Source organism: Botryllus schlosseri, chromosome 13 (genome assembly GCF_051294905.1).
Source record: "Botryllus schlosseri isolate E-star chromosome 13, Bs_hap1, whole genome shotgun sequence".
NCBI lineage: Eukaryota > Metazoa > Chordata > Ascidiacea > Stolidobranchia > Styelidae > Botryllus > Botryllus schlosseri.
Genome location: NC_137248.1, coordinates 14799088 through 14812371, shown reverse-complemented (window position 1 = coordinate 14812371; position 13284 = coordinate 14799088). Strand labels below are relative to the sequence as shown.

At 39.7% G+C, this 13284-nt stretch overlaps 4 protein-coding genes across 6 annotated transcripts in view; 2 read left to right on the top strand and 2 right to left on the bottom strand.

Moving 5' to 3' along the window:
- LOC145453226 (uncharacterized) overlaps positions 1–13284 on the bottom strand; it is a 555138-nt gene that overhangs the window by 173531 nt on the left and 368323 nt on the right. The window lies entirely within an intron of this gene.
- The window catches only part of LOC145453237 (uncharacterized), a 348886-nt gene that overhangs the window by 131185 nt on the left and 204417 nt on the right, over positions 1–13284 (top strand). The window lies entirely within an intron of this gene.
- The window catches only part of LOC145453228 (uncharacterized), a 378716-nt gene that overhangs the window by 290072 nt on the left and 75360 nt on the right, over positions 1–13284 (bottom strand). The gene's annotated exons all lie outside the window — the stretch shown is intronic.
- LOC145453950 (uncharacterized) overlaps positions 1–13284 on the top strand; it is a 30104-nt gene that overhangs the window by 14535 nt on the left and 2285 nt on the right. Inside the window, exons 2-4 of one of the 2 annotated variants that reach the window (XR_013919983.1) lie at positions 9868–10073; positions 11124–11165; positions 11800–11898. Coding sequence is in view for 1 of the 2 variants with exons in the window: in XM_080331916.1 (XP_080188042.1) it covers positions 10071–10073; positions 11124–11165; positions 11800–11898 (144 nt within the window). In the remaining variant the exon portion in view is untranslated. Of the gene's footprint in view, positions 1–9766; positions 10074–11123; positions 11166–11799; positions 11899–13284 lie in introns of those variants that run through there. The other variant, XM_080331916.1, reaches the window with a different exon arrangement.

The window sequence follows — 13284 nt, the reverse complement described above, 5'->3', positions numbered from 1 at the left end:
CACCTAGTCAATCGCAGATAAATTAATCACTACGATACCGCATTTCCCTGCTGAAATATGTGTCCTTTTATTGAATGCCACTGCCAATGAAAGTATTGCTTACTGCAAATAGCTTCCAGCAATGCCTTGGACATACTGTCCTAAATTGGGAGGAGAAGGAGACTCAGCGTCACTGAACGGCTCACTGCATTTATGTTACGTCATACTTTCAATTTGACCAAAGGCACCTTTACGGCCATTTTTGACCGACTTGCCAAGCGCTAAATTCTATAAAACGGGTATCGATGGAAAACTTCTGCTAAACTGATTACGAAAACATTATTATTATTCAGCTCATGGCCCTGGAACCCCCAAAAATCAGCCTCGAACTTTGCATTGTGATCTAGTTTGGCTTTGTGACGCAACAATTCTGTCTGGCAAAACGAGACTGAAGCTGAAAAGAAAGCCAGAAAACACTGTTGCATCACAATGTCAAACTCAAATACCATGCAAAATTCGAAGCTGACTTTGAGAGGCTCTAGGACAGACCTGGGCAAATTGCGGCCCGCGAAGCCATTCTGTGCGGCCCGCGAAAGGTTGCTTGGAATTCAAAACAAAAAACCTGCTTTTTTAGTGACTAAAACCATAGGCTGTTTCAAATGAACAGAAAATTCGTTTTCTTTGAAGCCTGTTCATTAATATGCCAGGATTACGTTGCCTACTAAGCCTACCCCGCATTCGTAGTCCAGATTCAAAATAGGGGCAATGTGGCAAAGTATGAGTAGCGATTGAAGTAACAAGAATTCATTCTTCCCATGTAGTTTAGTTAAAAAACCTATTGCTATTGTCACTGTGACAATGTCACATTGCAGATTATACGGCATGTGTTTCAAATTGTTACGTGTTACGTGTTACGTTTCGAAATCCCTAATTCGTAAAACAAGTCAATCAGTGCGCGCAATTAATATAGGCTACGACTCATCATATCTATCACCCATAAAGGAATAACGGACATGATAAAAAAGAAACCCGAAAACTGAAATTCAAAGAAGGTTTAGGTTTAGATTAGAGTAGTAAATATTTATATACTGGAGTCAGGGGTAAACCCGTCCTTTTAGTTTTTGCCGAGCATGTCACCGGATATTGAGTAAAGTCGATCTTATGACAAAACACGAAACACTCAATCAAGAGAGGGCGAAGTTCAGAAAAGCGACAAGCTTTGCTCAACATAAAGACTATTTAGGTTGCACACTGCTCGAAGGCAGCGACAGGGTTGTAACCAAGTCACAAGGCTCCGAGTCACAAGTCAATCTCACTTTTATAGTTATATTCTTCCTAAATCCACTTTTTATTACTCTGTTTGGTGATATCGAATGGTTCGCATTTATATTATACTCATTTTCCTCACTTTTAGCAGTTTCTGGTCGCATTTTCAAGAACCAGTACCAATAGACGAAATCCCAAGAGTGGGGTTACTTTATTTCTCTTCGAAATTACAATGAAATGTCGTTCTTGGCCATCTGGATCTCGAGTCACATGACTTGGTTCGAGTCATGCGCAATGACTCGAGTCCAAGTCGAGTCAATGCACGGATTGACTCGAGTCGAGTCGAGTCATTTCCGTATTTTGAGAAAATTACTCGAGTCAACTCGAGTCATCAGAAAATCGTGACTCGAGTCGGACTCGAGTCGAGTCATGACTCGAGTCATTATAACCCTGGGCAGCGACCACGCAAACAAGCTTTGTACTATTGCATATACATTTCAGTGCAGTGGTTCTTGAACTGCGGGGCGTTAAGGCATCAGAAAAGTGGCACGAAGCCGAAGTTTATTGAATTTTTTTTCGCGCTAGGCGCGATTCATCACCGCATATCGTTTTTGCTATGTGTATTCTCCGATTTTCATATTTCAGAATTCTCTCATCAAGAGCCAGAACCTGCCATGTCATCAAACTATCCGTTGGGATTGCTAGCATTCTTGTTACACTTTTATTATTTTGTAATATTATGATAAGGGGGGCACGGAAATTTTTCACTATCATAAAGGAAGGGGTGCCTAAAAAAGCTTGAGAACCACTGTTTTAGAGTCTTAATAGAAGAACGTGGATAGGGATTTAAAGGTAGATGAAAATGTATCATGATTAACATTGTTTCCAATCTAGACACTATGCTTGGACTGTTCGTGCAATTTGCATAAAGTAGTTTATTCCTGTTTTCAACTGCTACCGTATAATCCGGTCGGATAACATATCTTCTACGACAGAATATCTTTTCGAATGATGTCAAAAATAAATCAAATTTGCTTGCCCAACGTCGAAGGTCTGTTAGTAGTAAGTACCGTACCGGTGTAGTTTCTCGTTCGAGAATGACGTAACCAGCTATCCTATTCCCCTGCATCGCTCCCTATTACCCCTTTAATATATTCGTCTCTTGTTTCTCAAAATCGCCCACTGCTGGGGAAGATACAGCTCACGGTGGGAACCACTGATCTAAATCATACAAGATCCAAACTCCAAATTTGCCCACATGCTGAAGTGCTGCATGCCCAATTGTCGCAGGGTGAAGGGTGACATGTTATCATGTCCGAGGACCATTCTGCCGTAAACTAAGTAATTAAATCCACAAACTCGTTACGCATACGTCCGAGATGATTGCGCCATGGACAATTCAAATCAAGTTCTTAATCCTCGTATTGTCTTCATTCTATTTTGGCCTATGAGGTTTTTATTGAGTTATTGAGATCAACAGTAACGTATGAAATTGAATGAATTAATAAATGCAACGGTCGCACGTAGTCTTCTCAATCGTAAAATGGACAAGTTCTAGGACGTATACCCGGTAAATAATATTTGTTATGGTCATAAATTGATCGCAAAGTGGGAATGGTGTACTGCATATATATACCAGTGTTGGGATGACTCGAGTCTTGACTTGACTCGAGTCAGACTCGAGTCATCTTTTTCGAATGACTTGACTTGACTCGAGTCACTTTGCAAAAATGACTTGACTTGACTTGACTCGGCGCTTCAAAAATGCGGATTGACTCGTGACTCGAAGTAAATTTTACGAGTCAATTTCAAGTCATCAAGTAATCGGTGTCGATAAAAATCACTGATCTTGCATATGTTCGGATTGTTCGCGAAACGCTGGCGTAAGTCGTGAGAGCGACCAATCAGTAAATGGCCGAGAGAGTCCATTGTTTTCTCACCAATAAATTGACCGCAAACGAAGTGATCTAAGCTTACAGCTTACGTTGTCGTAAACTAGTATAGTAAAGTAATTTAATAGCAAAATGTCTATTTCTGTCCTCTGTTCTTACCTTAACCAAACCTCATGTTTTATTGAAATTGAATTCGAATATAGTTTACATAGTTCTCAACCGTTGGCGCAGGCTCGAATTGTATCATATCAATTTGTAAATGGGTAATGTATGGCATCTTAATAATTCGTTTCTCCATTTTGACTGGTAACTATAAACAGAGGCTATGCAACTAACGTAGTTTAGCAGTTCTACGTATATGTGAGCGATACAGCGCCTTCTTGCGTGTATATTTAACTCTATATTCGTTCATCGGTTTAAAATCAATGACCATTGACCACTCAACCTGTTTTTCAAACAGCTACAGCATAATGCAATGACGTAATCATGCCTCATACTTTGAAAAGACAACTTGACTTGAATTGTGACTTGACTCGTGACTTGACTTGACTTGACTCGACTTGACTCGAGTCACCTCCAAAAATCGAGTGACTTGACTTGACTCGAGTCACCTTCGAAAATCGATTGACTTGACTTGACTCGAGTCAAAATGTGCAATGACTCGAAATGACTCGTGACTCGAAGGCAGTGACTTGATCCCAACACTGATATATACTAGATATGGTGTGAACATGAGGTTCACGTTCGCGTCCTGTTTAGTCCTCAGAAATCTGGAGGTTCGCGTTTGCAAATGAACCTTGGCGGGTTCTGCACTATGAACTTTTTTCATTTATTTGAATTTTTCACGCTTGCGTAACATCTTTGGTTGAAATTTCTTCAACTTAAACTTCGGACAAGTCCCTGCATGGTGCTCGCAGCGATGGAAAATCATCATTAGGGCAAGTTTTTGTTGCACTAAAATCGCGAGAAAGTCGCACTTAATTTTGACAAAAGTTACAGTAAAAAGTTGCATTTATAATTTTTGTTGAATTAGTAGGGTATGAGATACGCGAAAGGTTCTGTTGTATAAACTAGTTCCTGAAGAGCTGTCAAATTTATTACTTTACCATTTCATGGACATTCTGGCGAGACCGCCAAAATGATATTTTTTCTTCGGTACACAGCAAGAAAATCACGCTATACAGGAATAATATCCCCCCCCCAAAAAAAAAACAGCATAGCGATAACCCCTCCCCCTAAAACAAGTCAATAACTTACCCCAAACCCCCTTGGTCTACAAATTTGTCCCAAGGTGTTGCGGAAAACTCATTATTGGCGACTTTAACAAAATCAATAGCCTGAATAAGGTGACCCATTGAGCATGTAATTTTCGGCGGTCTCGCCTGGGCGTCCGTGAAATGAGAAACTATTTCAAATTTAAACGAAAGAATTACTGAAGCGAACTATTTACATATTTTTCGGATATGGTCATGGTTGGCGTGGGTATAGTTAAACTTCTTGCTTGCAAGCCATTGTGTCATTGATAACACAGTGAGATGCAGCCAACCCATCATAGAACTCGTTGTTATGCAAATCAAAGAGAATAGAACCATTAGAATAGATAGAAAGAAAAGTTACAAAAAGTTTAACTATAAAATCCGTCTAAACAGCTTAAACATCATTGTACATACATTATGAGTATCTAGGACGAAGTTGGAAGCTGTTAACAAAAGTTGCAAACGTTGCAAAAACTTGCCCTAATCATCACTAAACTTGCATGCACCCTGCAATCTAAAAAAACTACATTATTAGAAATGTTTCAGCTTTTCGTTAGTGCAGTGGCTCTCAAACTAAGGAGCTCGCATCCGTTGGGGGGCGTGAGAGCATCGGAGGGGGGCGAAGTTGCCCGAGAGAAATAAATTTAACCAAGTCTTAATAAGTGTAGTTTGTGCTGAAATAATTTGTGCTGAAACTTCCAAGCTTCAACAGCGGCAATATTCCTAATTATATTCTCATTTTAAATGTCATAGTAACGTCACCCAATCCATACACCGATTCTACATTGTGACTGATACCGGAACTTGCACGGATCAGAAGATATATGTGAATGAGAATTAGCTGATGAATGCATGAATGTTCATGTGCTAGCTGATGCTTTTATGGTCTGTTTGTCAAGCATCTGTGCAGAGTGCGCAGAAAGACACAGAGTTACGGCGGGTTAAGATATTTCCTTATAATGTCATGTCATATGTCATATGTCATGTAATATGCCTTTTGAATCTAAGAAGCAAGGATTTGCATCAAAGTGGCTTAGAACTTGAGGTAGCCACTACTAGTAAATTAAATCAGGACACAGTTTATAGAATACCACTCGCAAGAAACGAATTTTATGGCAGGTAAAAGTAATCAGTTGAATTAATCTCTTGCCTCACACCTGCGACCCGAAAAGCCAAATTGTTTTTGCCGTTAAGAATGGCCAAGTTTGAATGGCGTGCCGCCCGCGCCATTGGTTTTTGATTATGCTTATGGTCGGGTACGTTCGAGTCATGCCCAAGGCCGAAAATAGAAGAGATTATAGACACCAAAATCGCCTAAATATGTACCTTCTTTGGCATCGAACAATGCATTGGGGGGCAAATTTCTGGTTGCTCTTTTCGATATTTTTTATATGACGATAAAGGTAGTCGAAATTTTTTACGATCGTCAGGGGGCACGTCTGAAAAAGTGTAAGAATTAATGCGTTAGTGAATATTTAGTCACTCTCTGTTGTGAGCTTTGCCCGCAATAACCATCATTTTATGAATGATTGACATCAACGGGATTGATATTAAGGGGTATCTCCATATAACACTAAAAGTGCTAGTTAAACTTACCACTAGCAAACACGTTCAAAGTACTAAAACTTCCGACAGTTGCGCTTTCAAGGACCTGCAAATAACACAATGCTAAACAAAGCATTTGCGCATTTGCCCATTTCAACGTCGTCGTTAATAAGCTGCGTTCCGCAAATTGTTGAAGAGACTCGAGTAAAGTGAAGGGCAGTCAAATTTTTCAATTTTGAGTCAATTTATAATCACCAAATACAACGATGGTGTTACACATAGCCTACACAAATATAATTTGCGGCCGGTGCAGCCCACTCTCAAATAAGTGCGCGAGATCTCGGTTTAGCTCGATGAGTGTCTAACTGAGCGTATAGCAATGATGGAACTGAGTGAATTTATCACTCACAACCAAATCAACGTGACATGCCAGCCCTAATTCTCGAAAATCAGTTTGATTTATAGCAATACAGGGTTTATTGTAGTTTATTTTGAATATCCGTTGCTACTAACACCGTGATGCAGCGAGTGATAGTAATTGGAGTTTCATGGAATTCTCATCACAAATGTTGAGTCCACGGTCGGGCTCATCTCATTCTTTCGCCTTCCTCGCCGATTTGTCATGATTTTCAACCCTTAGATTGTCACGCGACAGTGATGATGAAATCCAGGAGCTTGAACTCTGGAATGAAGCGGGTCAGATTGGTATCAGAAAAACTATCCTATTACACCTGGTACGATGCATGGAGATTAGGAAACATATTTCAAACTTCAAAGCTGCACAATTTACAAATTTATTTAGATATCAGCGCATAGTAGCCTACACTAATAGTTTGAGATAGAAATGAGGACTTCTACGATGAAACACAATGCATCATAGCCAGTAGTCACTATAATTAAAGTATCAGATTAGATATGTAGAGGGCTTCGAGGTTATATTTGAGTAAGCATGCAGAGAATTATGACTGGAATGCCTGCTTATAATTGTGCTCAAAGTATGCTCCGTACTTTGTACGTAGCTCAAGAGTTAAGTCAAGGGGACGGCTCAGTTCTCTTTTTTTTAGACACCGCTTATGCGGATCAGATAGCGAGGCGGAGGCTATATAGATAAACATCCAACCAGACATGGAACACTAAAACATGTCAGCTTTTCCAAATTAAATTAGAATTAGAATTAGAGTTGCACAGTTTCATCCAAATTAGATTAAAAGTAGAGCAGCACTGTTGTTTTTCAACATGTATAATGATTAGAATTACTGAACTTATAAATTGAATAAAATTCCGAATGTGAGGTAAATACAGCAAAATTCAAGTTCAGTTCATATCACATCAGAGCCCATTCGCATAAGCATGACAATGGTTATCGTCTGTTCACGAATCGTGGTTCGGTTCGCACTATACAGTTCACCTGCATGGCAGCAAACTCCTTCCGGTGTCTACATGGATGAAAACTCTTTCCGGTGGAGTTGATGAGTTCTCGCGCAGCAGCTTTGAGATGACGAAAACGATTTTCTCATAGTCTGTAACATCACAACAGTCCCTGCTCTTTCCACGCCATCCTCTAATATAATTTCTTCGGTCCGATCTGACGTAATATTCTTCTTTTTCCTGATGTAGTTGAGGACATGAAAGTGAATAAGCCTGTGTTAACTATCTCTTTTCTTCGCTGCTGTTCTGTGTGTGATCAAAACTATAGAGGGGTGTTCTCAGACTACAGGCCTCTATTTCAGCATGGTTAATATTCGTCACAAAAACTACTATGACTGTACGGTGTATAAGTAATACGATGACAGCTTAACAATTGATTTTCATTGCGCGAGAGGAATATTCTTGTTAACTTGTGGCAAAACACCGCGTAGAAAAAGGGATTTTCAGGAAAACAAAAAATTAGATGGATTAGAATTCGAATTGGAGCATAGAGAGATTTCACAAAGTAGAATAGAACCAGATTACTGGCATTTCTCTCAAATTTAGTGAAATTAGACAACTAGAATTATCTATTACCTAAAGCATTGGTTCTCAACCGGGGGTCTGCGAAACCTCTAAATTCGTAAAATGGTTGATAACCTAATTTTCATATTTTTTATATTACGTGGATCGCGAGGCAGTTTCTGCTTCATTACGGCTAAAACTTCATGACTCACATAAACATAGTGGCCGTCTAAGATGATATATCCCACAGTGTAGACTCATTTTAATTGCCAATAGCCTAATGATACGAATATATTGCTGTTTAGATGTGTTTCGTTAGGGTTTGTGGAAAAAATAGCTGTTAGAGTAGTAAGGCCGATCAGGGTGACAGGTGACTTCGAAATGTCTTCAAAAATTAATTTTCTCCTGTGATATAGATAACTCCTATTCCAGAATACCTTCAAGATGAGCTGCTTGATAAAAATGACTAGACTCTACTTCATATGATCATTAAAAATATGTTTTTCCATTTTGGTGGAATTGCCATATATGTTGCGGTCATACCCAAAGGTGTCATTGGAAGCGTTGCCCTTTTTATTACATTCGCCATTACATTTGGGGAAATGGATTTTCGGCATTCGTTCATATAAATTGAAGGCGCGGAGTTTCAAGGCATGGCCACGTATTGGTTTAACTCAAGGACACACAATGCTGAAAGCATCATAACCTAGAATTAACATATTTTGAGATCCGAAAAGAGGACACTTTTGAAAAATTCTGAAAGCTCTAGTACCGGCTAAGAAAACTGTTGAATTTGAAAAGACGACATGTGTTGAAGAAATGCAGCTGCATCATTTACTTTGAAATATTATATGTCCACCCAATTTCCACATCAATAGTATATGATGTAGATATGATTATTAATATCAAGATAAGTCATTTTGTTGTTGTTTATAACTACCCAACAGTAATTATTTGCACAGAAAATATGACGGTTGCACGATAATTGGACTAAATTTAAACAAAAACTTGGGGGTCCGCGAAGGTCCGTGAGGGTCGGAAGTAGGGTTACCATATTTTGGGAATCTGAAAAGAGGAGTCTTTTTCAAAATTTTCAGATTTACAATCCTGGAATAAAATCCTTGGAAAATGATAAATTTTCACCGACATTGTGGTCGGTTTGCTAAAAAAAGGGCATCTTCCAGGCAAAAATCCCGAATAGAAGGCTTTATATGAGATTTTCAGTTGGTTGACTAAAAAAAGGAAGCTTCATTTTTCTGGCTCAAGGCCCGAAAAACCCGTTGGACCGTTACTTGGCCGCTGGTTTCCTATATCTCCACGTGATTTCCACGTACATTCACCCAATATTCTCAAAAAATAGGACATTGAGGCGTCCTCCGAAGATACTTTCAAAAAAGCAAAAAAGAGGACAAATCCTCTTAAAAGAGGACGTATGGTAACCCTAGTCTAAAAGGGGGTCCGCGGAGACAAAAAGGTTGAGAACCACTGATCTAGAGAGAAATATCTAGTTGTCCAAGTCTGTCCCCAATATTTAGGAAGGGATTCTGGAGTCGGCCTCGGTTGGAGTCAAACACGCAACCCATTGGGGTTGACGGAACATGTACCAACGGTTACCAGGTTTGCATGCAACTGCGGTATATCTCAAGTCCATGCTTGTCTTGAAAGTTGATATCGACTCTTCGGCGATCGTTTTCGAAACAGTCACGTTGCGTTTCTAATAAGAGTACGGGAAACGCGCTCTGACAAACGTATGAAACAATAGCCAAATAGCTGACCTCAATTGTTACTGCAAATAGTTTATTTCTCGAGGTCTCGATTATTGTATAATTGATATATACCTGTCGTTGCATAAATTACTCACAACGCTGTCACACATTCGTCGTTTCGGGGTTACAGATTTCCTATACTTATCCTTGGATGATCTTGCAATATCGTAAGAAAGTGATACATTTTCCAGTAAACGCAAACATATAGTTAAAGCCGTGTAGTATCTCTAGGAACGGATTCAAAGGCAAGCGACATGAATCAACAAAACGTAATGCTTCGGCAACAGCATCCTGGCAACACTCCAGGTCAAATGCCTCCGTCCGAAGACCAGTATCCGCGAGATCCCAACCAACAGGAACATGTATAGGACACGATTGTGAATCAGCCTCTTGTCGTGGTCAAGCAACCGACGATTCAGCATTTCCCAGATCATATGGTAAGGAAATTACGACGCTCTTTCCAGATATATTTCTAGTAAAACTAAGCTCGGCAGATCCGCATAATACCGATCGGTGTTGGGATCACGTCACTACCTTCGAGTCACGAGTCATTTCGAGTCATCGCAAATTTTGACTAGAGTCAAGTCAAGTCAATCGATTTTTGAAGTTGACTCGAGTCAAGTCAAGTCACCCGATTTTTGGAGGTGACTCGAGTCAAGTCGAGTCAAGTCAAGTCAAGTCATGAGTCAAGTCACAATTCAAGTCAAGTTACCTTTTCGAAGTATGAGGCATGACTACGTCATTGCATTTTGCTAGTGGTCTGAAATTAAGATTTAGTGGTCATTGATTCTGAACCTATGAACGAATATAGAGTAAAATATACACGCAAGAAGGCGCTGCTAAACTATTATATAATTGCATAGCCTCAGTTTATAGTTACCAGCCACAATAGAGAATAGAGAAACCAATTGATAAGACGCAATACATTACCCATTCACAAATTGATATGATACAATTAGAGCCTGCGCCAATGGCTGAGGACTATATAGACTATATTCGAATTCTATTCCAATAAAACAGGTTAAGGTAAGAACAGAGAACAGAAATAGACATTTTGCTATTAATTTACTTTGCTTGGTTTACGACAACGTAAACTGTAAGCTTCGATCACTTCCTTTGCGGTCAATTTATTCGTGTGAGAACAATGGAGACTCAGTAAAACGCACAATTATTGAATGATGACTTGAAAATGACTCGTGAATTTTGCTCCGAGTCACGAGTCAATCCACATTTCTGATACGCCGAGTCAAGTCAAGTCAAGTCATTTTACCAAAGTGACTCGAGTCAAGTCAAGTCATACGAAAAAGGTGACTCGAGTCTGACTCGAGTCATCCCAACACTGATCGGACAACGTAAGATAATTATTCCGATCTTATATTTTCAAAACACACTGCGGCTCTACAACGACCCGGCTTCCAGTCAGCACCTACCGCAGTTTTACATATAATGTTCTGCAAGATAACCAATATCCGCTTTTCCCTGTGCAGAGTCAGCCGGGGAATCGTTGGTGCGCACAAGAAAATATCAGGGTGAGTGATGGTTTGTATTTCTGGCGATTTGTTGAGCCTAAAAAGCTTCTAGAGAATAAAAATTCACTTTCGCTGTCACCGATGCGTGTCACGTTAAACATACCGTTTATATGGGCAACTTTGTGTTAGAACAGGTTTGCTGATCTGAAATGTTATTATTACTGTACTCTTGAGTCGCTTATCATCAGCTTAAAACGGATATGCGTCATGTCGCAATGATATGGTACGCTCAACTGTGACTTTCAGGCTCTAAACACGTTTAATGTTCGGTAATCAACTTATATTTTGTGTTTATATAAGTCTTATATTATAAGATCAAGAATTCACATCGCATCGACCGCAAAATTTATGAATTATGAGAACGTAACAATTACGCCTTCATAATATAAAATATTGGTCTGGTGTAAATTTACACCAATACCCTTATCAATACCAATTATTGACCACTGTACAGTCGAAACACCAAGAATACAAACAAACAACCACAATTTTTTTCATACTTCTTGACCTTGGGCTTGTAAACTTTGATAGGCAACCCCAGAAATTCATCAGAGGGATAGTAAAATATAAAGAAAACTCATGTTTCTATACCGAGGCGTTTTACATTAATATTAGGTCTATTTTTCGTTCGCAGGGTACCCCCAATGTACCGGATAAGATGATATGTTCAATCATCAACATGGTATGCTGCTGCTTCTGGTTGGGTATTCCTGCCGTCATCTTGGCTAGTCAGGTACCAAACTAATACTCTGGTATTACTCTTGTGATTATACTGTTCGTTTTATAGCTTCCTCAATAGTATAAGGATGCTGAAATCGCACAATAATCGTTCATTTGCACAAAATTACGACGGCGTTCAAAATCCATTAAATCCCATCAAACGAGAATGGTTCAAAAGCTGGTGTCTAACAAAGAGCATGTATCGACTTTGTTAGATAATGGTGGTTCTGTGATCACTGTGTCCAGCGATATTCGAGCCTCAAGAGAGGCAAATAATCAGTTAAAACGGTTTGTGGCCCTATTCCCACATGGTATGATCCCGAATATGAAGGCTCTGGTGCACCTAAGAACACTGCGCCATGATCAGAAAAGCTTTTGAACCGTATAGCAGTTGCATCATATCCATCCATACCAGCACTTGAATTAAAATGCGAGAAAGCTGAGCTGAAGGCTGAATTGCCCAATTAGTTTATTGTGAACTTGCAAGGCCAAACAAAAATTTGATTAGCCTGACCGCGAAATTTCTTATGTTGATGATTAAAATATCAGTTAGAATGCATTGGCGTAGCCACATTCTTCGTAGATCTTCGTATATTATTTCTGCTTCCTGGGTTACGCAGTTGTTGTTGTTGTTGTTGTTTGTGATACTCGTGGTGGTCACTTACAACAAGTCGACATTCCTTACTTTGATTCTTTACCTGCAGACTTGTTGCACGGTCTGCACTTCCAGGCCTTTTGTAAGACACCACTTGGATGAGATGGCGAGGATGAGCCTAAATAAACCTCCTACACTCGGGTAGGAATTTTGAAGTCGACCTCGATCGGACTCGAATCAACAACCCATCGGTGTTGCAACCAAAGCGCAATGTGCCGTGCGATTTGACTGTGTCACTGCACCACTGCTGTATAGGGCACGATGACTATATTATCGTTTGTTATGAAATAATTACTCGTAACGCGTCTGTCTAGATATGCTAGGTCGGTTCAGCTTTGTATTTGTGTGTTGTAACGCATTCTACTGATAGATCCCCCGAAGTAGAATAAGCAATCGTTATTGTTGTTCATTTTGAAAGATAGTTGCAGAAAGGTGCAAAGCATAACGCATTAACGTGCTGACTATATGTTCGCGGGGAATACAATTTTGGAAATACCGGACTTTAAGCATATTTTAGCTTAGCATAGCATAGCTAGCATATTTCTCCGGGACATTCTGGACATCTCCGGGCAATCTGGACGTATGGAAATCAGAATATAGTCCTACGTCGACATAAGTCGCATATGGTTTGCATTATGCATTGGTTCTCTTCTGGTGGTACACGGGAAACGAGTAGCACATAGTCTCGTTCTCATAAATACGATATGGCTCTCAGATATGCCGTGAAGATCATTTTTGAGGAGG